Source organism: Mustela putorius, unplaced genomic scaffold, assembly GCF_011764305.1.
Source record: "Mustela putorius furo isolate JIRA1106 unplaced genomic scaffold, ASM1176430v1.1 tig00000174_pilon_pilon_pilon, whole genome shotgun sequence".
NCBI lineage: Eukaryota > Metazoa > Chordata > Mammalia > Carnivora > Mustelidae > Mustela > Mustela putorius.
The window spans coordinates 39,739,588-39,765,585 of NW_025421304.1; the positions used below are offsets into that span (position 1 = coordinate 39,739,588).

General features: G+C 51.9%; 1 protein-coding gene and 1 non-coding gene across 2 annotated transcripts in view; one reads left to right on the forward strand and one right to left on the reverse strand.

The window, feature by feature from the left end:
• CDH13 (cadherin 13) overlaps positions 1 to 25,998 on the forward strand; it is a 981,609-nt gene that overhangs the window by 894,308 nt on the left and 61,303 nt on the right. Inside the window, exon 10 of the mRNA XM_013056985.2 lies at positions 1,273 to 1,526. Coding sequence (XP_012912439.2) covers positions 1,273 to 1,526 — 254 coding nt within the window. The remainder of the gene's footprint in view (positions 1 to 1,272; positions 1,527 to 25,998) is intronic.
• On the reverse strand, positions 21,392 to 21,513 carry LOC123391097. The gene has a single exon (XR_006605722.1). It is a non-coding gene; the product is annotated as a small nucleolar RNA SNORA26 (small nucleolar RNA).

Here is a 25,998-nt window from a genome sequence, read left to right on the forward strand (position 1 = left end):
CGGTGCCAGGAGCGCTACACCTGTTAACACTGTAAGTCCCTCTGGGAGTTGTGGCAGGTGTGGAGAGAGGGTCCTGTTACCATCAGGAAGCATTTCCTGTGGGTGTGCGTGTGCGTGCGTGTGCAGGGCTCTCTGCCCAGCTTCCCGGTCTCACACTGCTCCCACTTCCTGTGGCTCTTACAACCTTTTCACCTTTTGCTTCCTTTTGGTCGAGTGCGAACCGACTCCCCGCACTCACTTTGGTCCTGTCCTTCCAGCAAGAGCATCCATGTGTCCTGGGTCTGAGGCATTAGCTACCCATCGTCCCAGTCAACATGAGGAAAATTACTTGAAATAAACAGCCTGCCCTCATCCGACCTAAATGTCTCCCCACACGCCCTCAGTGACAGGATCTGATTGACTCTGCACAGCCGCTGGGGGAGGCGGGTTCTACCAGCCCTTTGCGACATCACCTAGAGTGGGGCCACATCTCAGTGACCCTGGGGCCAGGACCATCCACCATCATCATGCTGGAGGGTCCCTCCCAGGCACGGCCATGTGTCTCATAATCCCTGCCCTGTATCTGACCACAGAGCCCCTACTCATGGTGACCATTGAAAATTGCCCGCAGGTTTTAAATGCCCTCAGGTGGGGAAGGGCCCCGAGGCTTAACCCCACGTGTCTCCAGTCCCCTCCAGTCCTTTTCCCTATGCCACGCCCTTCCCGGAAATGCAACCGGCAGGAGAAACTCTCCTTTTCCTGCTGTCCAGAATCCCGCTTCGGCGCTTGTGGCCAGGGAGATGGAAACATTAAAGATGGAATTTGGGGCTGCCTTTTCCACTCGACCTCCCCCCATAGTAACCGAGGCAGGGTGACCCCGTAGTTGGCGAAGGTTTAGGTTTCAGAGTTGTTTGTCCCCGAAACCCACGGAGTGTCAGAGTCATGGGGCTACGGGTTACAGGTAGGAAGACTTTTAATGTCGGCAGGGTGAGGGCGTCATCTTTAGATGGTCTCAGACGGGGACCCTAGCACTCTGGGCTCACATCATGTGTTGTCACTTCTCAATCTCAAAAACAAAAACAAAAACTGCCAGCTTCCATCCCAATTCTGTATCTGGATGTTGCATATCCTTAAGGAGGACCCCACGCTGCATTCACATTAGCCCACAAAACCTGGATCCAAACCCGATCACCCACACGTCGGTTCGTGGGCTGTCGCAGGGACCTGGGGCAAAGGCGCCTTCTGCCCTCTGTAGCAGATACACATGCTGAGCCTCCCATCTCTGCTTTCCAGCCCCTGGACTACGAGATCTCCGCCTTTCACACCCTGCTGATCAAAGTGGAAAATGAGGACCCGCTGGTGCCCGACGTCTCCTACGGCCCCAGCTCCACGGCCACGGTCCACATCACCGTCCTGGATGTCAATGAGGGTCCGGTTTTCTACCCGGACCCCATGACAGTGACCAGGCAGGAGAATATCTCCGTAGGCAGCGTGCTTCTGACCGTGAACGCCACAGACCCTGATTCCCTGCAGCATCAAACCATCAGGTAGGTGAGCCGCTCTCTACCTGGAGACCCGAGTCACGCAGAAATAGTATTTCTTTCCCGGCTGCAGGCCTGGTTGTCAGGAGTGACCTAGCATTAAATTAAATCTGTTAGGGATCTGGGTAACAAGAAGGTACGTGTCGCAGTGAAGTCTGTGGCTGATTGTATCAAGACCAGGCTGAGTCCGGGTGGGGGGGCCTGCTGCCCGCACACCTGCTTCCCAGCAGTAGACCAGCTCAGGAGGAGAGGGACTTCAGGCTGTCTCTGTAAATGGCCAGAGGGGTCTGCCAAGCATAGTCCCTGGAAAAAAAAAAAAAAAGAAAGAAAGAAAGAAAAGAAAGCCCACCTGCTATGGTGCCTTGCCTCTCAGACACTTGACCCACACTCTGGTCACCACAGCTTGCTAAGGAAGGCAGTGGCTGACTCCACAGACAGACAAGCGTATTAGGAACCCAGAGAGGTTCAGTAACAGCTCCAGGTGGCCCAGCTTAGTGGAGGAATCAGAATAGAAACAGGTCAGTATGCAAAGGCCCTTGCTCTATGCCTAGGGCTATGGATTCCCAACCGGTCAAAACGGGATGGAACAGACATCACTGGTCTATAGAACTGGAACATCGGGGTTAGATTTTCCACTGATAAATGGCAAGCCAAAAAAAAAAGAAAGAAAGAAAAGAAAACAGTCTTTTAAAAATTTCTGTCTTCATTTCTTAAACTCTGTCCGGTGCGAGAAGGAAGGTGTTTTCATGACAAGATTTAATTAAATGATCATTACCCACGGAGCCCACGGAGACAAGCTGCTCTCCGCGGTGCCGTGTTTCACCAGCAGCCCGAATCGGGTATGCAGGTCCAAACGCACGCTTGTCTCCGCAAAAGAAAGTTATTAATCTTTCTCTTCCAAAATCTAATCTTCCTCTCCTAGGAGGAACAGATAATCAAGTATTAGATACACTTCTAATAAACACGGGTCGTATTTTCCTGATTCAAAACACCTGGAAACGTGTCACCATCTCCGCGCGGCCCCGTTACCAGGGAGCGAGCTGGCCGGCACGCGGCGCACGTTCGTTTCCAATCCCAAAAGGCGATTTACTTTCAGAACAAAACTTTCCGAAATGCCGGACGGATGAGATACAGGCCTGTACTATACCAAATCCGATAATAATGTGACCTGAAATCGCCGTTCTGTTCTCTCTCTTTGCTTTTCCTGCTGGGTACCAGGCAAAGGAAATACGCAATTTAAATATCAAAGAGCAAGTTTTCCTTAAGTCCTGAGCCAGGGAAGCTGGTCGCTTTCTCAGCCGGTAAGGTGGACGCACTCATTTAGGTTGTCTTTGTGGAAGCTGAACGGTCATTTTGTACTTGTACAACAGGAGGAGGAAGAGGCGGCTCTGGGGTGGGGAGGAACCAAATGTGGAGTTCGGATGGGCTTGTCATTGCTGAGATGGGGTGGCGGGGAGCTCCGCCGTCGCTGGGTGACTTGGGATGTCGCCAATCAAGAAGCCTTAACAGGGTGGCGAGGGGCAGATGCGTGGTAGACGGCAGCAGCGGGAGAGGCGGGTCTGTCCGGGTTCTCTGTTTTAAGACCCGCTCTGGCCGACTTGGGCAAACTGGGGAATTTGCTGGAAGAGTTCCTGCATCGCATATAGAACTAAAGAACATGCTGAGAGGGTCAGGCCCCGCGACAGCACAGGAACTCGGGGCCGTGCTGCGTCTCTCGGGGATGGGAAGGTCGGGCTGCCACTCCCCGGCCTCACAGAGAAGAAGGAGTGAACCGCCTCCGACCCTTCCCCCACTCGTGCCGCTCACCCACACGGGTTCGCGAACCCCAGGTGCGTCTGCTCTCCGTAGCCCGCGGTCATGAGCCTCTCAGATCAGGGGACCAGAGCGGATGTTCGGATGTGGCCGCCCACCACGGCGGGCAGCTGATGGGGACAGAGGAAGGAGAGCCCATCTTGCAGATGGCGTGTGGAGCTGGGATGTGGGACCGGCCTCAGAGAGCCGTCCCAGCACACTGAGGCAGGCAGGATTCTGGCTCCGGAGAGGGAGGGCGTGACTGGCAAGAGCCCAGACATTGAGGGGGTGTCAGGACCAGGCTGGGAGCCATGGTGCGCAAGGACCCGGCTTCTGGCATGGGATGCGCACGTTCCTCATTGTAGCACAGGCAGAAGGTCCGTCTGCGGCACCCACCGCGTGAGAGAGGAGATCAGAGCGAGTGATGTGCTCCCCGTTCCTAGATGGGAGACCCGAGGGAAGAGGCAGGAGTGTGGGAAGCTCCAGTCGATCGGCATAGATCTGACCCTTCCCCGTAAGCTGCCAGTCCCTCTTCTGAGTGGCTTAGCCCAAGATGCCACGTATCAGCCCACGTATCTGAAAGGCGCACGGGCACGAGGGAACCCAGCACAAGAACTCGGGTGTCTGGCGTATGTTCTTACCGCACCTCTTGGCTCTGCTCCTCCACCCTGGGTCGGCTTCAGCCTCAGCCGTGCCTGAACGGCCACCGGCAGTGCCCGTCCTCAACCCTCCCACCAGGAAGAGATGCTTCCCGATTGAAAGTTCAAGTCCAAGGGCCACACTTGGGTCCCACCGAGCCAACTTGCACACACGCCCTTCTCGGAGCCAAATGGAGTAGCGGGGGGGTGGGGGGGAAGGCGTGCCCACTGTGGGCCCCACGTCCCACCATGATGACCGCAGGAATGTGGGATGCATTTCCCAGGAGTCAGGAATGGGGGCTGAGCCATGAGGAACCACCAAGAGTCACTGAGACCACGTTCAACGCTATGAGTGCCCTCAGGAAATGCCGCCGAGGTGTTTCTCTGTGGCTGGTTTACTTAACGAGCATTTACAGATTGAGCCTAGCAGTGTCTGGAGAGAACTCTCTTCCAGCCTTGAAGCAAAGTAGATGTGTGTGGGCGAGAGAGAGGGATTGAGAGATGGACACGTTTCTCTCTCTGGTCAGACTCCTCCCACACAGGCCTTCCCGCGGGACCCCAGCGTGGCCGGCAGGGCTCCTCTCTGGGCCTGGCTCTCGGCTCCCTCCACCGCGCCTCCCCTGGTGCTGGTGCTGAGCTCATCAGAGGCAGGGACAGCCTCACGGACAGGTGCAGCTCTTACCACCAGAACTGGGAGCTTTGGAGCCCAGGGGGAGATGCCCCTGACACGGGTCCTGCCCCAACCCTGAGGGCAGGCTCCTTCCCTGTCAAGGCAGGGAAACCTCCTCCGCACCCCGAGCCCACCCCAAACTTAACAAACTTTCTAGCCGATTCCCATCACGGCTGGTGTCCTGGCTCCCGTGATGAAAGGCGTGTCTTGTCTCGGACATGAGGCTGGCACAGCCGGCCCCTGGTGGGCCCTCTTCATCTCACCGGGAAACAGTCAAGTCTATGAAAGGCGCCTTGATCTCTGAGAAGTCTGTAATGCTGAAGACAGGAGGTGTCCGGGCATCAGAGTGAATATTCTCACTAAAAAGCCCAAGTTATTAAAACTTGTGAAAAAGCCCATCGCCGCCCTCTCCGCCGAATCAGAATGGACATCTGCGGGCTGGTGACAGCGCAACTCTTCTTTTTAATGACTTCTATCTTCTTATCCTTATTATAAAGTTAAGATAGTTCATGGAGGAGACTTTGGAAAAGGCAGTTGAGAATAAAGAATTGGTGATCATCTCGCCCAGGAAATCCCCTCCTGACAATGTGGGTATATCTCCGTCCGATGTCACATGTGAGAAACCTTCCGTTTTTATTACCAGAAATAGCTCCCATCACCCGTCCTGTCTGGGAACCTGCCTTGTCTGCTTCCCAGGACATGGTGAACAGCTTCTCCTGTCAAGACACGGCCATTATTTTTAATTGCCTGATAGAATTCTATTATCTTATTACATGGACGCTCTCATTTGTTCATTCATTTCCTTGTTATTAGATATTAAGAGTGTTTCCAATTGTATGCAATTATTTTTTGAAAAGGTCAGCGGACATGCTTACAGTTAAATTGTTGAATGCATCATTAATTTCCCGGAGAACTTTTTTGAAAATACTTTGCACCCAAAGTATTGGTATTGTTAATGCCTTTTGTCGTAAAAATAGTTCTTTTTTTTATACCCACGCAGTCACATTTATATTTTCCCTTAAGATTTGAGTTGATGTCAGGATTAGAAAGCCACTCGGCTCCGCCTCCCTCACCCCATCCCCCTCTGCACACTGCAGCCCCGGCTCCACGCCCCCAAGACAGGGGCCCGGCATTTCCCCATGACACTCGTGACGTTCAGGTGTCTCTAATAAGGAGCAGACTTTGCATCTGAGCTTGTTGGCTAATTGCTGTTGGAAGGAGCCGCTCAGTTATCCTTATGCTACACTGGAAATGTATGACAAATGACAAAATGCCTTTGTCCCACGTTCTCCACCAGTGAACTGAATACCAGGGAGGACCCCTTGGGCCCTGTTGGTTCCGTTGCTTTGGGGAGGCAGCCGGCTGCTCAGTCCCTCCCAACAGCCTGAGAGGACTTATCTCATTGTCTTTCACAATTGGGGGATTTCCTTGGGGGCACCCAAGTAGCACTTCCTATTTTGAGCATTTTTTCAGACCGAGCTCGTCTTGTCCGGGGTCTACAATAAACCACACCACAGCAGAGGTTCCTGACTACACACTGAATATATAAGCCATGTGTTGAGAAATATCATTCGTGCCGACATGAAATGACCTATCATTGCTCAACATGGTTTTGGAGAAAACATTCATCCAGGGAGCCCTGCAAGGGTGGGTCGAGCAGCGCTGTATCTGGGAAGATTGAGTTTGGCTGAACATAACATGAAAATTCAAAATGACCGTGGCTCAGAAAAAACAGAACTCTTTTTTTGGGGGGTGGGGAGTCTCCCGTAACAGAAGTCTAGAGTAGCCACGGCAGGGCCCAGGGCTCGTATGGCGGTCCCACAAAACTGCCATGGGGTCCAGTCTCCTTCCTGCTCACCAGTCGACTACCTCCAGGCTGGTATCCCCTTCCTCATGGGCTGTAATGGTTGCTAGTGCGCCAGGCTTCATGTCTACATTCCAGACTGTGAGATGGGAGAAGGGGGAAGAAGAGCATCGGGTCTCCCATCTGTTAAGGAAACGTCCTAGAAGTCAGCCCCATTACTGTGTAAATCTCATTGGCCAAAATTAGTCCCATGACCACACCTAACTCCGAGGGATACCAGAGCGTAGGGTCGTTTAGCTGGGTAGCAGCTAGCTTTTGAAACTGGGATTCTTTACGAATTAAGAAAGGAAGAGAGGATACAGTGTCGAGTAACTAGACGCTTCTGCCATGGGGAACTTTGGGGACTGAGCTTTTCTCCATAACGAAAAACCACAGGATAAATTTAAAAGGATCAAACCTGCCATGATATTAGATTTCTACGTAATCAAAATAATAGATAATCATGTTGCTCAAGACCAAATGCTTGGCGGAGGGAAAGCGCGAGGATTGTCATTACCGCTCATTCGGTTGCTCAGTTGAACAGTGTTCGTTGGGAGCCTGCTGACCCCCCCCCCGGGGTGCTGGGCTTGCTTGTCAATGAGGGGGCCTCTGCCCGCAGCCCCCGGGGAGCTTGCAGTCGTGAGAGCAAGAGCATGGGTCCCACAAAGAAGGCTGGAGGCAGGAGGGCAAGGAAGGAAGGAGGAAAATACACGGTTTCCTTGGGAAGTCAGAACCAGCGGTCGCCAGCTGGGGACAAAGAGCCAGGCAGCAGAAATTGTGTCCAAGCATCGCTGCGGTCCGGAATCCTCCAGAAACCCAGCTCTCTCTGTACTTCTGTGCAGCCCTCCACCTCCTGGGACCGGGCTGCCCCCCATCCCCGCAACTGGAGGGCGTCTCCGCACCCCCCCCCCCCAGAGACAGGTGTTTGAGAAAGAGGGCGGTAAGCTTGCTGGTCCCGGGACAAAGTGCCCAGCGTGTTTATATCAACGTGCACCCAAAGCACCTTCACGGGGGGATCATTTATTGCCCATGAACCCGCGAAGGACACATCGTTGGCCTCCCTTTTCACCGATGAGGAAAGCGGCGCCTCGGGGAGCCTCTCGGAGTCCTCCTTCGTGGGAGGAGAGCGTGCCGACGTGGGGGGAGAGCGTCTGGGGCTGCTGAGAGCCCACGGTGCCCACGCGTGTGTCCCCATGGGGCGGGCTGGGTATCACCTCTGCGGGGGGTGGGGGACTGCTCTGACCTCGGGACTGTGCTCCCTGGGCATCTGGACATGTGCTTTCTGGACATCTGGCGCTACCCTCCTGATGCCTTACTGTCATTCCCGCCCTAACTCTCCATCGCCTCACCGATCCCGGGCCCTGGGGGGTGGGGTGGGGGGAGTGGCAGGCGGGTAACCATCCCTCCCTGATGCAGTCGCATCAGCACCACCTCAGAGTTAGCACTTGAGGCCCGGCACGTGGACCTTCCGATTCTCCAGGGGGCCTACAACGCTTCAGGGACCCGAACGCGTAATCCGTCGTCTCCACAGTTGGAAAAGAAAAGAACAAAATCTAAATGAATAGACCTCGAACATCCGGAGAGAGCATCGTGGCGACACGACCATGGTCAACTTTAAAGCCGGCGAAACCATCTGTTTGCAGCCCATTCGAGATCTCGCCTTGCTAGCGAAATCCTAGAGGATTATTAATGACGTATTCCTGATAGCTTAATCATGCCAAAGGCCAAAGTGATCTCAAAACTTTCACGGGACCAAAAAATGTATTTGGCCAGTGGGTACGTGCCAGGATATCTGCTAGGGCTTGGGAGGAGGCCACCAGGGACAGAGAAGACTCATCGAGGCTGAGAGTTCCTGAAATAGCCCCAGCCCAGCCTGGGCCAGGCAGACAGAAGTGCCCGGAGGTGAAATCAAGGGGAAATCGCAGGCTGTCTATGGGACATTTGGTTCTGTATCTTCTAAGATCTTTAGAAGCAGATGTCAAAAATCAGTCTGCTTGGAAGTTGGGATTTGGTCTTCACAGGCCTTCTCGGGAACACAGAGGCTCGAAGTGTATGGTAGCCTCCCATTTGTGGGGAGGGGAGGAGGGGGGTTTCAGACTCCTCGTGTTGCCAAGAACAGATTTCAAAACCAGATTTAAGAGTTTAATTTGGGGTGACTCCCACCTGTTAAATTTTAATCAGGAGTTAAAGGCTAAAAAATAACATTTCTACCTGGGGAAATTAAAAGAACCTCCCTCTACTCAAATATATTATTAACACTTCATCTTAATTAAATGTGGTTACTGACCTCAATAACGGGATTTGGGGTGAGGTCCTTTCTGTTTCGCTTTGTTGAATGAATTAATCCTTTCCCCAGTCAACAAACACAGAGCTTGAAATGCAAATGAATTGTTTACAGTGGTGCCTTTGTAGCTTTTAATTAAACTGATGTTCTTCCATTGCAAGTTTATGGTGGCAATACGTTTTATCGCCTGCTCTGGCTGTAGAGTTTTTTAATTATTTATGTAAATATATCAGCACAGCTGACTCTTATTTTTAGTGGTCAGATTTTCTGTTAGGAAGATGCCGGGGGAAACAAGGTCTAATAAATTAAACAACCGAATGTTTAAAGATTTAACATCTTCAGTGGCGAAAATTAGAATTCTGGCTTTTTATGACGATCCAGAGATGGGAGATTTTCATTATTAACCTCAATTAGAGGCACTCCGTTCGGTTAATATGAAAGAGCTGACCATTTGGACCAACAGTTGAAAGGTTATTTTATAATCCAACCACCTTTTTAACATCCGTCTCCACGTGTTGTTGTAAATTTGCCACGGGCCAGACTCTCATTACTGAAAGCATTGTTTCAAATTGGTTATATTTGAATATAATTAGGATGGTCCTTCTAGCCAGCCTGAGAAATTAGTTCTCGGGGCCAACATGGGAAATATTGACAAACGCTAATATGGTTTCTCGCCCACTGTTTTCTCTAAGCTGTTCACGCTACTGGTTTGGTTTGGTTTTGGTTTTTTTATTTTGATAAAGGCATTTGAGATAGACCAAGGTTGCTGTAGAAGCTACCAAGAACGTATTGATAGAGAGAGGCACACGTTTCAGGATGGCAAGAGAAGTGAGTCGACCAGGGAGAATGGCTCATTTGTCTTCTCACCCCACTTTGTCAATCAGCAACACCAGGCCGTGGCCGAGAGCGTCCAGGGGACTCACGAAGGGCTCACCATGGCCTCAGTACTAACACGGGTGAAAAACCAGAGACAGTGCGTCCTGTAACTAATTCAAGAAGTGTGTTTCGGCAGCAGCTCCCAGTTTTGTCCCAGAGGAGTCATGCAGTTTGCATTTTCAAGTGGTGAGGCCCTGAGCCAAGGTCTCCCACAGAGTTTATTTCAGGGGGCTCCTTGTGTACGCTAGCAGGATAAAAGCAGACCCCCATGGAGTCAGCTCTAACCAGCCTTGCGTTCCTGCATGAGGGCCGCGTGTGTGGATCTGGACGAGGGTTGGGGTAGACTAGGCCAGCTCTTACCACTGCTAGGTAATGAGCACTTACAACATGCCGGCCTTTTTCTAGGCACAGGGGAGACAACAGCAGCAGAAACAGTTTAAAAATATATCATAGAATGTTTATATGATGAAGATTATATGCCAGTGGGGCAGAGAGAAAGCAAGCAGGAAAGTAAATAGCCTAGTTGTGGGTGATCAGTGCAGAGGAAAGAAAAGAAGTGGGGCCGGAAACTCTAGAGAGGGGGTCAGGAAAGGCCTTGCTGCTGGCACGGCATTTCAGTAGGGAACTGAAGGAAGCCGGGGTGCACCGTGTAGATATGTGGGGAGGAGGTGGAAAAAAACAAGTGCAAAGGCCCTGAGGCAGGGTGTGCAGAGGTGTGAGATGCGGGGAGGCAGGGGTCCTTGGATCTGGGGCAGAGTGGGTGAGGTGGGGAGATGAGGCCGGAGGGGCTTGGAGGTAAAGCTTTGATGGTGAACAAGACAGGAAGTTGAATAGTGGTGGTTTTGGAAGAGGGCAGAAGAAACCGCACAGACCAGTGGGGAGGGACCCACGATGAGCCAGGTGGGAGGTGGAGTGGCGTTGGACTTGGCCGTAGCAGTACAAGCAGTGAGAGGCAGGCCATACGGAGCATGTCTGAGAGGGGACGGCAGCCGGGATGTGCTAACCAGTCGTGTGCGTGTGCCCGTGTGTGTGTTTGTGTGTATGTGACAGAGAGGAGTGACCGTTGACTCCCAGACCAGCTGGACGTCTCTGAAGCAGACGAGCTCCCTTGGGAAGGGACTCAGAGGAGGAAGTTTCGATCACACTGAGTTTGAGTCGGAGGTAGGGGGCAGGACTTGGAGAGCAGGGAGGATCTAGGCTAGGCAGAAAAGTCCGGGTGCCGTCCACGTTCAAATGGAATTTAAACCCCGGAGTCTTCGAGATCCCCAAAGTGGTTAGTGAAAGCAGAAAGGAACGGAGGCCCCGGCGTGGCCCTGCCTGGCACATTCTACACCAGGCCCCACCTCCACAAGTGACCCAGCCACAGTTAGGTACGCGCACTCTCACCTGGGCGGCTGGACCCCAACGTTGCCGAGCCGAAGTCGACACAGACACAACTTCCCTGGGCCCAGGATGGAGTGGACCCTCAGCCAGGAGTGGCTCAGCCCTCGGCTGGCCTGGCTCTGCCCATCCTCTCCGCTCCCGCCCCCAGCGTGTCCTGCCCCACCCCCCGGTCCACTCCTCCAACAGCGACACCCGCGCCGGCCCCTTGCTCCCAGCCGCACAGATGCGCTTGTGGTTACGACAGAAGTAGCGGGCGTTTTCTCTGTCCCCGACTCTGTTCTCCGGGCCTTACGTGCTCGGTCACATACAATTTCCCAGCAACCCATAAAGAAGGTGCTGGGTTGGCCCTTCCTCCCCGGTGAGGACAGTGAGGCTCAGGGAGAGTCAGCAACTCACCCAGAGTCCCCTGGAGTCACACGCAAGAAATCTGATTGCAAGACAGACCTCTCTCCTTCCTGCTCCTCTGCCTCCCAAGCCAGACCCAAGCCGGGGCTCAGCCCTCCGGGTGTGCTGGCAAACAGACTCGATGGCCCTGCTCTATCACGTTCCATTTCTCAGAACAAAACCTTCTGTTTCTGATTTGAGTGGATCGTCCTGAAATCTATGACAGCTTCTGCTGCTGAACCCCACAGTGAAACACTCCACTGCCCAGATGCCTGGGAGGGCCACAGGCAGGGTTTGGGTAGAGCCGTGTGGGCAGGGGTTGCAGAAAGCCATGGCGGGGCGGGGGGGGGGGGGCGTCCTCTCGCCACCGTCATCCAGCAGGGAGGCCTCTGTCACAGATTCCCTGTTTCTTTCCTCCCCACCTCCCAGGGACTCCTGTTCAGACGGGGGTCTTGGAGCGGGGCTCACTTCCCAATGCTGCCAGACTCCTCATGGGCACTGGAGCAGCACAAACGTGAAACCTGTTTTCTCCGTGGGTGTGGGCGAAGCAGATCTTGACTCTTCCTTCCGTCTTGCCTCCAGGGGCTGCCGCAGAGCATCCGGCTCCACCCCAGTCTCATGTGGCCTCGCAAAGGGAGGTGGCAAAACCCCGGGACTCCAGGGGAGTGCACGACTTCATGGGAACAAATTCCCACTCAGCCACTTTGCAGATGTGTCACCTCGGGCAGACACCCCGTTTCTCTGTGCTCGGTGTCCTCCTTGTAAAGTAGGGGGAAGCACGGTCTCAGTGACAGTCACCGTGGAGGGGAATTCAGGGTAAGCGCTGAGAACACAGTGCCTGACCCAGAGTAGCCACTCAGCGAACCAGTCGTCATTCCTAACACAGAGTGGAAAGGCATTCGTTCAAGAATGAAAAGGGTATTTTCCTATAATCTGCGGTTTTCCCAAATTCTGGACTTAGAATAAGCCAAGTGTACGAAACACTTATTAGGGCTGAATGTGGGAGTTAGTTGCGGCTCCCAGGAATGGCGCTGGGGCCAGAGCCAACCCTAGGGGCTGTCATTGCTGAAGGTCTCGTGACAATGGCTGTCTCCTCCTCATTCCTGGGGAGATAGAAGGAAGCAGAAAGAAGCTTCTAAATACTAAGTTTTGTTATTTGCCGTTCACTCGCCTGCAAGCGAGTCCTCAGAGAGGACAGAGCACAGGGCTGCCTGGTGAACCGTTACTGAGCAGCACCTGCAGATGGCTGACGTTCAGAGGGTTGCAGCCCAGCTTCCTGACAGACGGCTGTGCTCGACTTCGCAATCATTGTAGAGCGTGTGTAGCACAGTCCTATTTTCTGCTAGTAAAACTGTTCCTGGTTTGAGCATCGGGATTAAATGGGTCAATATTTTAAGATGTTCTGCAAAGCCTCTGATGCCGTGCAAATAACACCGTGACTAGTAGAGACTCTGTTCCCCAAACAAGTTGAGGATCTGGGCGACTGTGTTGGACAGAGATGCAGCAGAGGAGACTTAACCAGGGAGCAGGAGTGGGCATTACAGTTCAGCGCCTCTGATTACTTCCCGTTCAAGGACCTGTCGGCATCCGTGGCGCCAAGCAGCAGAAATCAACATCAGCGAGATTAAGTGGAATACAAGAAGTCACTCGATTGATATCGGGGACCACAGAAGGGACAGGAGGCCAGAGGATAAACCAGGGGGAAAAAATGAGTGGCCACCAAAGAGAACCGAGCAGGGGAGGCTATCGGGGCTACCCCCAAGGGAGCAGCCTGGCACTCCAGTTACACCTCCCGGGGTGAAAGCAGGGCCCCTCCACCCCGACCCTGCACAGTGAGAGAAAGTCAGATTTGCCAGAGTTCAGCTGCACGTCCCCAAGCCAGTCCCCCTGCAACCAGGCAAGTAGGGGAGCGGGTGGCTACCTCCCACCACCACCACCCGAAACAGGGGTCTGTCCAAAGGGGAACCCGGGACGCTGTGGCGAATGATAAAGGAGGCGTGGCTCTGGAGGAAGACTGTGGAGTTCTGGGTGTTCTCAGAACAGGGGGGCCGTGAGTGACACAGTCTCCTGGGGCACATGCTTTTAGGATGTGCCAGAAAACCCAGCCATCAAGACAAACAATCTACCCAGACAATATTTTTCATGTCAAAATTCATACGAAAATCCATGCTAAACAAAATATCAAATTTATAAGTAAAGTAGGATCAGTGGTGCTGATTTTTCCTTTTGCTGCCAGCTCTGATAGGGTAGGAGCACAGACTGTGAAGGCCATTCTGCCCCGTTGGGCCCATTTCTTCAGCAGATTGAAAAGAAGGGATCAGAAATGCTCTGTGACTTTGTGGCTCGGGGGCAGGTGTGAACGTGCATTCGGCCGAACCCTAGACTGCGTGGAGACCCTTTGCGCCAGGCCTGATCGTGCATCCTGGTGGCGCGGGCAGAAGCAGATGCCCTTTCCACAAGAGTGAGAAATGACGGGAGAACTGTAACCTTCCTCACCCACAGAATCCAGAGCCGGGCTCCAAAGGAAAGCAAGAGAGATCTGTGGACTGAATAAATAAATACAAATAAAAACAAATGAGGCCGTAAAATAATGTTTAAGATGATTAGGGGGGGGAAGAACAGGAACCTTGAACATAAGTAAAACACAACGAAATAATAGGAGAGGCAAATGTGAGACGCAACTAAATACAACATCTAGAAATCCCGGTGCTTTATCTCATTCCCACGCCGATGCCGGGGCAGTGGGTGTGGTCACCCCCACCCGACGGAAGAGGAAGCGAGGGACCCAGATATGTCAGGGTCGGAAAGTTAGTGAGTGGAAGGGACAGGATTCTAATTCAGACATGCTTATGTCCAAGAGTTTTTTAATAAGGAAATTATTTATTTTGAGAAAGGGGAAACCATCATTAAAAAAAAAAAATCTGCAACAGTGCAACGTGCATTCTCCTTAAGTCCCATAAAATATCTTTAAAATTCTATTCCGATTAGGTTCTTTATTTCTCCAGCTAAGCTGAGGGTCGGCGTTCAGAGGGTCAGTGTTTTCTCTGTTCTCCCCCTTGAATTCTTTGTGTCTGGGGCTTCTTTCGAAATCTACAGAGATGGGAAAACCAGAGGACCCAGTAGAGAGAGAAGAGCTGAAAAAAATGGCTCTTAGGGCCCCCGCTGGTGTCCTTCTGAGTGTCCTTCATGGGATGCCCACAAACGAGCTGTTCTCTGGAATGGAAATGAGCTGTTCTCTGAGCAGCTGCCAAAGAGCCTCTGTGGGCGAGGGATTACTGTAAGGTATTTCACCCTTACTGTCTAAAAATTAGACCTCTCCAGCTCACAAAATAAATAATGCATAGATCGTCTCGTTACCGGGAAGGTACATCTACTCATCTTAGCGACGACGTCTTCAGTCTCTGCGTTCTTGGGACTCCGCTGAGTGCGCTTGGTGTAACCCACACCCTGCTCACCTGGACGGTCATCATTGTCCCTGCTGGTGTCCCTCTTCCAAGCTGTCCTCCTCCGAGTGTCTGTCCATGCAGTATTCTGCTGGTCTGGCCATCTGATGGCTTCTCTCTCTCTCTCTCTCTCTCTCTCTCCCTTTCTCTCGCCTCTCCCCGCTGCACGCGTGTGGCCCATCCCCGGTGTCTTCTTCCCTCTTCAGAACTGTACAGAAATCATGCTCCCCGCAAAAAAAAAAAAAAAAAAAAAAAAAAAGAAAGAAAAAGAAATTATTCTGCCTGCCTCGAATCGCACCCAGCCTCATTATTCACACCTGCTGTATTTGCAAAGGCAACATGCTAAAATTTAATTGTAACCCAAAATACTGGCGGCGTTTTCGTGGTCACGTGCGGATACGCGTGGAACAGCAGCAAAGCGGAGACGCTTGTCACACATGTTTCCAGCTGAGGTCAGAACAAGCCATGCTCGGCTTTCTTGTCTCCGCTCTCGTACAGTAAAGCAGCGTGCCCTCGAGGTCTGTTTGGCGCCACATTTTTTGCATTCTCGGGCTTTCGGGTGGCGATGTTGCTGTCTCCAATGGCCCTGGGAGTGGTGCTGCCTGGTGTTCCTCCGTGCAGGAAGGCAGGGACGGTGCTAGAGGAGCTGCCTTCACGACCGAGTTACAGTCTGCTGGCCACGCGTTCAATGTTGTCCATCAACCATGTGTGTGACATACAGTGTCTTTAAACAGAAGCGCACGTAAAATTAGGCAATGGGTGGTTTAGTTGACAAAAAGGTGACCAGAGGCTCGCAGGAACCTAGTCCTCTGTGTGGTCCAGGAGCAGTGGCTGGGGTCCCTCACTCGATGCCTAGTGCCTAGACCCCGGTGCCTAGACCAGGGCTGTGGGGGGTAGCAAGAATGGACGGCCCCTGCCTGCCTGCACGCTGGCGACCTGTCTGCCGTCCCCCTGGGCTGTGAGCCCCTTGGAGCCAGGGGCCGCGGGAGTCTTGAACCATGCCTGATGCGTCACGGGCAGTCAACAAATTTTTGTTTAACTCATGAATAAATTGGAAATAAGCAGTCATCATCAAAGCCAGTTTTCCAGCAGGCTTTAGACTACAGTGAACCCTGTCCGGTGGTTAATATTTAATTCCTTTTTGCAAAATCTAGAAAGGGATTTCCATCAGGGTCTGACTCTAAGAAACAGTGGGAATGAGTGCCAATTCAGTATTTTTGTTTAATTATCATTCGATGCTCCTCTTTGGTGCAAGCCTCCCCTTCGAGCTTGAGAAGATAAACGATGCTTCCCTCTCTCCCGGTGCCCCAAGCACCTGGGCTCTGCCGAACCTCCTGGGGGGAGGGTCATGGCCCCCTTGGTAGGGGGATGGTGTCGCCCAAGTGTTCACGGTGCTGCTGCCTCGGAGAAGCTCATGAGGTGGGCAGAACACCTTTCTTGGAAGCCATTTGGCTTCTCTCTGGACCAAAAAGGTAGTCCTGGGAAGACTCTTACCCACCGAGCCCACTCACTTAGAACACAGAGAGCTGCTTTAATAGAAAGCGGGGCCAGTGACTTGTTGCTTCCATTACAGCTTCTGCTATGAGAGTACGAGTCAGCAAATCTTTCCCATAAAGGGTCAGATGATAAGGAATAGAGGCTTTGTGGGGCACAGGGTCTCAGGCTCAACTACTCAAGTCTGCCGTTATAATGCAAAAGCTGCCCATCAACTGATAGGCGTGGCTGTGTTCCAATAAAGCTTTATTTACACAAACAGGCAGAGGGCCAGATTTGGCCTCTGGACCACAGTTTGCCAGTCTCTGCAGTAGGTCTCTGTGTGATGTGTGTGGGGTCCTGTGTGATGGGGTCTCTGCGCACCCTGAGCCCTTTGAGAAAGGCCTGGGTCACACAGACTCTTTTCTCCCCAACTTCTGGCACGGTGCCTGCCCCCAAAGAGAGCCGTCAACCAACCCCTGCTAAACGCGTGACTCCAGGACACAGGCATTGTGAAACGTGCCAGCCGGATGCAAGGTGATCTACCCAGTGACGGTCCATCAGTCTTTGTCCGATGTCCATCGTCAGTACTCAATAAGGCGGCAGTTGCTTCTCTGACAACCGATCAAAGCAATAGTCCTGTATTCATTCAATAAGCAGCCTCTGATGGGGCGCCTGGGTGGCTCAGTGGGTTAAGCCTCTGCCTTCAGCTCAGGTCATGATCCCAGGGTCCTGGGATTGAGCCTCACATCGGATTCTCTGTTCAGCAGAGAGCCTGCCTCCACCTCTCTCTCTGCCTGCCTCTCTGCCTACTTGTGATCTCTGTCAAATAAATAAATAAAATCTTTAAAAAAAAAAAAATACCCTAAGGAAATACCCTCAAAAGAAACCTTTAAAAAAAAAAAGCAGCCTCTGAGCATCCAGATGTCAGCCCTGGAGACTTCAATAAGCTTGTGATAAATCCTGACACCCTGCCCGGGAGCAGACCAGAGGCTTCCCTAGGATTCCTGCAGGTTCCAGAGGGCTGGAGAAAGAGGCCCCGCGCTGTGGCTCCCCGTGTCCACTCCTGACAAGTTCCTTCCGCTGCTCGTTGTCTCGTCATCCTGCGCCCGCCCTTTTGCTCTGTCCCCCTGCCACCCAGGTACGCACACATGCGCGTGTGCACAAACGCCTGCGCGTGCCCGTTCGCCGTCACCAGCAGAATCAGGATGTGACGGGGAGACGGTGACGTGGCCCCAAATTGCTTCAGGCTGGATCCCCACGGTCCCCGAGTGCAGATCCTTCTCACTGCCCCTTCCCTCTGTGATTTTTGCAGGATATGTTCCCCCAAAGCACCCCAACCTTGGCACCTATGGTGACTCCTCCCCTCTCTCCAGTCTCTCCCTGTCACACACCCCCCTACTTGCCCCTCTGTGACCCTCCCTCCCGCCCAATCCCCCTCGGGCATCCATGGGTTGGTGCCAAGTCCCTTCGGAGGAGGAGAGCATGTTTTCTAGATTTTGATATAAATTGCCTCCTAGAGCACATACTGTTTTTTGTCTGGCGTTTTTCGCTCAGCACAGTTGTTCTGTGATTCGCCCATGTCGGTGTCCTGTGTCCCGATTCTCCCTCAAGAGCAGAAACGGGGACCTTCTGCAGAGTAACTTGTTCTCTCCAACTCCCACCCCCCAGTGGGCTTCAGGCTCACCTCTAGCAGATAGAACACGGAAACCCATCTGAAGACCAAAAGGGCCCCCCACCCCCGCCAGAAGGCCCCGGTGGTTTTAACAGCATGCCTCCCCCCATCCAGGCCTTCCCGGCCTTGAGCTACTTCAACAATTGTTTAATGAGCACCTACTGTGTGCCGGGTGCTGTTGTGGGAGAGGAACCGAGCAAGCAAGCGCTTCCTCTTGGGGAACAGAGAATCAGGAAGGAAGCAAATAAAAAGTTGCTTCCAGATCTAATAGGTGTTATGGGAATCGATGGAAAACACTCGGGAAGTCGTCTGGAAGGACAGACATCCAGCCAACTATAGGGGTTCCTTCTGGGGAGTGGAATGAGAGTGGGGTTTGGGCAAAGTCTCCCTCTACTTGTTTTGTTTACAGGTTTTCAGAGTGTAGTCTCATATTTCTCATGTTTAGTTATTGAAATGTCTTTTTTTTTTTAAGACTTTATTTATTTATTTGACAGAGAGGGCTCACAAGTAGACAGAGCAGAGGTGGGGTGGAGCAGACTCCCCACTGAGCAGAGAGCCTGATGTGGGGCTCGATCCCAAGACCCTGAGATCATGACCTGAGCCGAAGGCAGAGGCTTAATCTACTGAGCCACCCAGGCGCCCCTTTAAATGCCTTTTAAGGAGCAATGCATGCTCATTGTAGAAAAAGTCACCAATACAGAGCCGAATAAAGAAGCAAATTAAAAGTCCCCTTTAGTCCTCCCCCCCAGATCCGGCCGCCATTATATTTCATCGTGTTAATTCCACACTCAAGATGCAGAAAGGCACGTTTTGTTTCATTTTGTGTCATTAAGCAGGCCGTGGGAGCTACTGTCAGCTTCCTGGGGACCTGAGCTGTGTTTATTTTTTAAGAGGTACTAATCTTTGATTAACAAGGATGAATGTAACATTGAAGAGGAATCTAATTGCACGTCCCCTCCTTCTCAACAAAACCACACTGTTCTCCCCCAAAGAGCGGCATCAGGACTGAGGATGTAGGGCCACGAGCCGGGGAATGCTAGGGGACATTTTTCATGTCACTGCCCAGACAGTGGTGCGAGCGTTCCAACAGAAAGGTGTCCCGGCTGCAGATTACGTCCCCAGCAGAAGCCGGGCAGGATAATAACTCACTTTGTCATTACTTAATTCTGGGAGGGCTGCAGTCACTGACCTTCCGTCGCTGGGAGGGTGAGGCCCTCGGTGTCAGGATGTCTGGGAACAGAAATGGCGAGGGGACAGGTGACCAGCGAGGGGGGAGGGGGCTGCCTACAGAAGTCAGATGACGGGTCCGCGCTCCTGATGCATTTCTCCTCTAAATGACGTATTTGCGTGTTTCGCTCATCAGCTTGCTCGGGTGACATGTATCCGGGGAGTGTGTCCTCTGTGCCACCGCAGAGCCCACCTCCAGGCGCAGGCCAAGCCTGCCGGTGCAGCTCTTCTCCCCACAAAGTCGGGCACAGGCCTTTGAGGGCACAGGTGTTTAAGCTAACACAAGACCGTCCAGACCCCCTGTGTGGATTTGCCAACATCTGGTGGCTCTCTCGTATGTCCCATTCTCCTGGGTCTGCGTGCTCAGACGGGCACCCTGGGCACCCCGCCCCCAGCCACTCCCTCAGGACCCACCAGAGCTCTCCACAGCCGGGCCCATCACACCCAGAGCCCCTGCCGTCTGCGATGCTACGTATTCTGCACGTCTCTCCCTCCCTGCCCCTGCGCACCGAGTGGCTCCCCCGTATCTCCTTCCATATAACAGCCACGTGGCTGAAACCTGCAGGAGCATAGTGGTCAGAGTGGTGCTTTTGCATGCAGGATTTAATATCCGGCCTGCCTCTGAGAGCTGTGGGACTCTGGGCAAGTCGCTTAGCCTCTGCTGGTCTCCTTCTCTCCAGATGGAAAAGGAGATAATACCTAGCGTCATCGGAAGGATTATACGGGCCGATCCGGCAAAGCTCTCAGCCCAGCATCTGGAAAATAGTAGGAATCAGTGCATATTAGCCATGACTGTAATCCTTCAAGAATTGTTGCGAACGAAACCTTGTCCTCCAAGCCGTCTCTCCCCAACCACTCCCAGTCCCAGCGGGGGGGGCTTCGCCTTCCTGCATAACTTAACCCAACTTTCAGCACACAGGTACGCAGTTAGACGGAAATTGTCAGTGAGCGTCCTAGCAAGGACAGCCCCCCAGTCTCAACAGCTTAACACAATAGTTATTGTTCCCTCAGATCACTCACTGCCAGTGATGAGAAAGGGGCGGGGCCAGATGGCTCCGGCCCCATCATTTGAGCATCAGACCTCCTTGGCTTCCTCCACCTTCCGGGGCTGTCCCTTCCGGGTGTGGCCTGCGGGGTCGCTGTGCACCAAAGAGGAGGCGGGTCTTCTGGGGGCTTTGTGGCTGGAGCCAGAAGTGGCCTTGAGACCCCAGCCTAGCTGCAGGGGAAGCTGAGAAATGCAGCCCACCTGGACACCCAGGTAGAAAAATCATGTTGGCCAGGAGATGCTCGAGGGCAAACCAATTGCTCTGGATCCTTCCCCCAGGGATGGTCCCCCTTCTGCCTTCCCTTGGGCTCCCTCCATCTTAAGAATTAACTCTGGAACGGAGGAGGTGGTTCGCCGGAGAGGAGAGGCTTTCCGAGCACGGAGGCTGCGGGGTGCGGAGAGGTAGCAAGGAACCATGCATGGCCCCTTCGGGCACCAGCACCAGCAGCACCGACACGGGCCCCAGAGATTCCCCGATAGAAACTGCCACATGTGCCTGGGGTGCACGTGGAATTTGAGGCAGGGATGAGGGGCAGGTCACGAGAACAAAGCCCAAGACCTTCTGAATAATGGGCAGTGTTCCCCAGCCCATCCGCCGGACCTAAGAGCCCGCATCTCCGGGATTCCAATAACGAGGCTAGTGAGAGCTTCCCTCCCTGATTCGCCCACCTCTTGGCCAGGCCTCTGCAACGAGGAAAAGGCACCGAGTCGAGTAGTGATTTTATTTTATTTATTTACTTATTTATTTTTTTATTTTTTTAAAATTCCAAATGACCTTTCAAACAGAAAACACCTTGTGTAGACTTTTTTCCCCACCTTCAAAGGTAAGCATCTCTGGAGGTATCCTCAAACTACGGTTAGCTTTACATTCATCACTGTGCTAGGAACTGAATAAAAATATCACAAAGGAGCTCTTCGGTAGCTTGGTAGGTTAAGCATCTGCCTTGGGCTCGGGTCATGATCCCCGGGGCCTGGGATGGAGCCCCGAGGTGGGCTTCCTGCTCAGCAAGGTGTCTTCCTCTGCCCCGTCCCCGCCGTGCTGCGGACCTGCGCTCTCCATCACGTGCACGTGCTCTAAGATTCATAAAATCTTAACATCACCAAAGTGCTTGAACCAAAAGAAAATTTCCCTCTGATTCAGCTGTGACTCCAGACAGGATCCAAAGAGGAGTTCTACAATCTCTTCCCTGGGTTTTATGGAGACTTACTTTACGCTTCTGTGTTAGCCTCTTCAGGCAATTTGTCAGCCTTAAAAGGGCACAGGAAAGGGCCACGAGTAGTGATTTTAAAACAGAGTTAAGGCGAGGAAGGCACGTTGGCACACAGTCTGAAAGCCGTGTTGTGTTATGTAGCAGCCTTTCCCCAACAGTCCTACTCTCCAAGACAAGTAATTCCACTCCTAGGAATCCATCTCCAAGAAATCATCAGAAATGGTGGTGTCAGGCTTGGGTACCGGGAAGCAGGGATCTTCCTGCAGAGTTCTCCACTGGAGCCTTGTTCCTGACAGCAGAAAGTTGGGGAACAGCCTGAGTGTCCCCCAACAGGAGGCGGGTTGAATAAATAGTGGGCCAAGCCCTGTGACAGACTAATGTACCGTCAGTAAGCCCCGGTTTTGTAAGAACTGTTAAGCCAGGGGAAATTGTTCCCGATACAAAGTGAAACAGAAAAAGTGGGATATCAAAACCTGTACGACCCCAATTATTTAAATCCCACGTAGAGACGCTCCTGAATAAAATAACCCACTAGGCTGGGAGTGATTCTCTCGGGTTCCTGGAAGCATGGACAGGTTTTCTTCTCTCTCTTCCCCCTCTGCTTTTGTATTGTCAAGTATTCTAGGCTGAACACGTCGCCTTTATAAACCGAAAAATAACTGTTTAAAGAAGCAAGAAACAAGGGCACCGTAAGGAAGCTCGTCGTTCTCTCCGTAGACTCGCCCAGAGGCACCGGGTTCCTTTTCTAATCTTAGAGGACCGCGAACACGGGCCTGGACCACCGGGCCCCTGAGCCTGTCTTGGGCGCAAACGAGCACTTGTCACCCGGGACGCATCCCGTTCCGCTGTCAGAACATCCATTCAGCTGCACAAAATACATCCTGGGAAAGTCCATCTAGCTAACCCTGCAGACAGCACTTTTCTTTACAAGGAGAAATGAAAAAGCCTTTCCCCTCTGTAGGTCCTATAAAGACGTTTCCTGGCATCTTTAAAAAAAAAAAAAAAAAAAAAAGACAAGGGCCCTTCTCCCAGGAGCATTTAGGGAAGGGGGCTGGAGCGCATGTTGCCCTGTGCGCCTGCAACTGATTTCCAAACGATCTGGAAGAGAAAAGCACTTTGAGTGAGTGAAGGGAGAGATGTGTGTGTCAAACGTTTTTTCTCTCAGGTGGAGTTTTCAATCTGCTGTTGTTGGGCTGTTCAGACAACCGATATGATGAACAAAAATAACAATGATTACCCCAACCAGGACAATAAAAGGCACTGTCATTCTCGCCATAAGGCCAGAATGGGAGCACTCAGATAGTTCTTCAAATCCCATGGGACAAGCCAGTTACAGGCGGAGACTCGTGTCCTGGGAAGGGCAGGTTAGGGTGTGGAGGGACATCTTGACCGCGTGCCCGGCGCGTGAACTCAACAAGGCATGCGTTGCTCCCACACCAGTTGGGGACTCGTTCTGCAACCCAGCCCACCACAACCCTGCCACTCTGGGCCCAGATGCAGGGGACAGGGGTACTGCTCCCTTAGTGCATTTCCAGGGACTAAGGACTCCTTCCTTCCCTGGCGATGACATAGGGACTGTTCTTAGAACTGAATTTAAGCTCTGTTGGAAAATTGTTGAAAGCCTTCAGTGCTCACTTTCCACCAAATTGAAATCTATGTTACTGTAATAGCCAAAAAAATCTTCCAAGGTTCAATTGGAATTTTTTTCTATTAACTTAATAATAAGGGTCCAATTTCAGGAAAATGGTTTCGGTGTGTGAATGAAATCACGCCGATTGTTACGCACCATCAAAGCTGGCCTCCAGCACATGGCTAATACCTATGGTTTGGACTTCCTAGAGGGGCCAGCGTTAACTTGGAAACATCCAGATTTTTCTGACATCGTCTGATGACTTGTCTCTGAACCCAAAGTTCCCCCCTTCAAGTTATATGGGCTTGTGTATTTTCACAAAGTTTGCTAAACTGTTCACTCCTCTGGTGCTTCAACAGACTATGAGGATGGAATTTGAGGTTTCTCGGGTGATCGTTCTAGGCTAGTAAATGAACTGAACATTTCACTGCACTTCGAGGCTTTCTGTCTTCTGGGCTTTCCACCTGTCATCCCGTGACCTCTGTACCTCCCTCCAGGAGTCACCAAGAAAATAAACTACAAAAATAAAGGTTTTTTTTTTTTTTTATTATTAAGATGTATGACTTTAAAAGAAAAGCAGTGATATCAGATAGAAAGCCAAAGAAAAACGGAATTAAGCCTTATTGAGCAACTACTAAGTACCAGGCATTTTCTGCATGTTTCATCATTTCGTCTTCTCAACAACCCCAAGACAGGGCCTACTGTCCCCACTTTGCAGAAAACGCAGCTGAGGACAAGAGGTTACACACATGTGCTGGGAACCATGCAGCTTAGCAACAACCCCTCCCAGCCAGTGCCCTCCTGCTGTAGTTCCCCGGACATGAGCCTCTTCTAATATCCTAGCAAACATTTTCTGTTTCTTCCAAGCTGGAGCTTGTGCCCTTGAGAACTCAGGAAGGCCACTGCTGACTGTCCGTAGGGTTGGGGTGAAGGCACGTTTGGTACCCAGTCTTGGGGAGGGCTTGCTCTCCATTCTCTGCTGTTGACAGCTTCTCTCGGCTGTCTCCTGCTGCTTGTCACCACAGTAGTCAGAAACAAGCTGTGTCCTCTGGGCAGCAGATGAATGACAGACAGAGGGATGGCCCAGCTGTACCTCCTTTTGCCGTGGCCCCATGTTGGTGGCACATCAGTTCTGCTCGGGGGATTGGGGTGGCGAGGCAAAAGGAGAAGGGATGGATGGGGCCCTAAAGGAGCTTCTCCCGCACAGCGGATGTTAACCCGCTTGTTCAGTAGATCAGGTGATCTGTATCTTAGCAAGAACCTGCCGTCTTCTTAGCCACATCCTTTGTGAATTCACAGCCTTCATGCCTTCTCTTCCTGCTCACCATGCTATGCTGAATCGGCCCCCCAGCCCCTGAAGATGCCCCCATTCCAGTCCCTGGAACCTCCAAATCTGTGACCCTCTGGGGTAAAGAGAATCTCTGTGCTGTGACTCATTAGGGCTCTTGAGCCATAACCCGACCCTGGACCATGGGGGTGGGGGGGGCCAACATAACCTTAGTATCCTCGTAAGAGGGAGGTATGAGGGTCAGAGCTGGCGAAGGTGTGATGAGAGGTTGGGACCAGGCAACAAAGAGACCCTGAGAAGAGGAATAGGTGCACCTCTGTCTGGGTGCCATGGAGAGCACTGGAACAGATTCATGCCTAGAGCCTCCAGAAGGAAGGCAGCCCTGCCCATACCTTGATTTTAGACTCTGACCTGAGAACGCCAAGATAATCAACTTGCATTGTTTTAAGTCACTAGGTTTGTGGAAATTTGTTACAGCAACCACAGACGTTTGTTACAGCTGCCATCCTTTTCTCTCTTCCGATCGAAGAGAGTCGCTAGAAATCTCCCTTTGATTCGCACTGCCTACCCAGCCTTACCCATACACACACCTCACATCTCCCACACCGAGCGTCCTGTAGGCACTGATTGTTATTTGGGAAACCCTGCCTTGCCTCAGGACATGTGTCTCAATCATCCTTATGTCCACCAGGACCTTGTATATTTCTCTGTCTAGAACGTCAATGCTCTGCCATTGTCCGCGGTGAGCCTCTTAAACCAGACCTGTTTATATTTGTCCAGAGCTAGTCAAGCGTGCTGGTAGGAGAATGAAATGAATAATTTCATTCTCATGACAAGGAAATAAATATTTGATTCGTGGACCTCATCATCCCATGTAACAGAATCCAAGTGCTCGCTCTGCATTCGGTGGTCCCCTGTCCGTGTCAGATAAATGGCAAATCTATTGGGAAGTGTTCTTCTCAGTTCCTGACCCTGTCTCTTTCCCAGTTCATTATGTCCACCTCTTTCTATAGTTGTCTGGATTCATGGAAAGAACAGAGACTTTTAAGAGACATTATTTATTACTAGAAAATCTTGGATATCCCCACACTGTAAAAAAAAGAAGAAGAAGAAGTCACCCATCTTTAGATGTCTGAAATATACTAGAAGAGTGGTTCTTCATCGGTGGTGATATTGCCATGACATCGGGCAACATCTAGAACATTTAGGAGGGGGTGCAACCAGCCCTGAACAGGCAAAAGCCAGAATTACAGCTGAACTTCCCACAGTGTATAGTTCAGCCCCTTTGTAAAAAAAAAAAAAAAAAAAAAGAATTATCCAGCCCCAAAAGTCAGCAGTGCCAAGGTCAAGAGACCCTGTGATAGAACAATAGGCTAAAACATGGCCAAATGTCCTCTGACTCAAAACGAGAGAGCTGGCTTTACACCAGTTCAAGGCAACTTTCAAGGGCCTGGAGACTTTCATTGACTGCAAGTTCAGTCTTGGGCAAAGGTATCTTCTGGCTCTGAGAGAAGCCAAGAGAATCTCCAAGTAAAACGACGGGCATATGGAACTGGGGCCACCATCCTGTGAGCCAGGCTTCCGTGCTGCTCTGGGCGTCTCTTTTTCAGAGGGTTG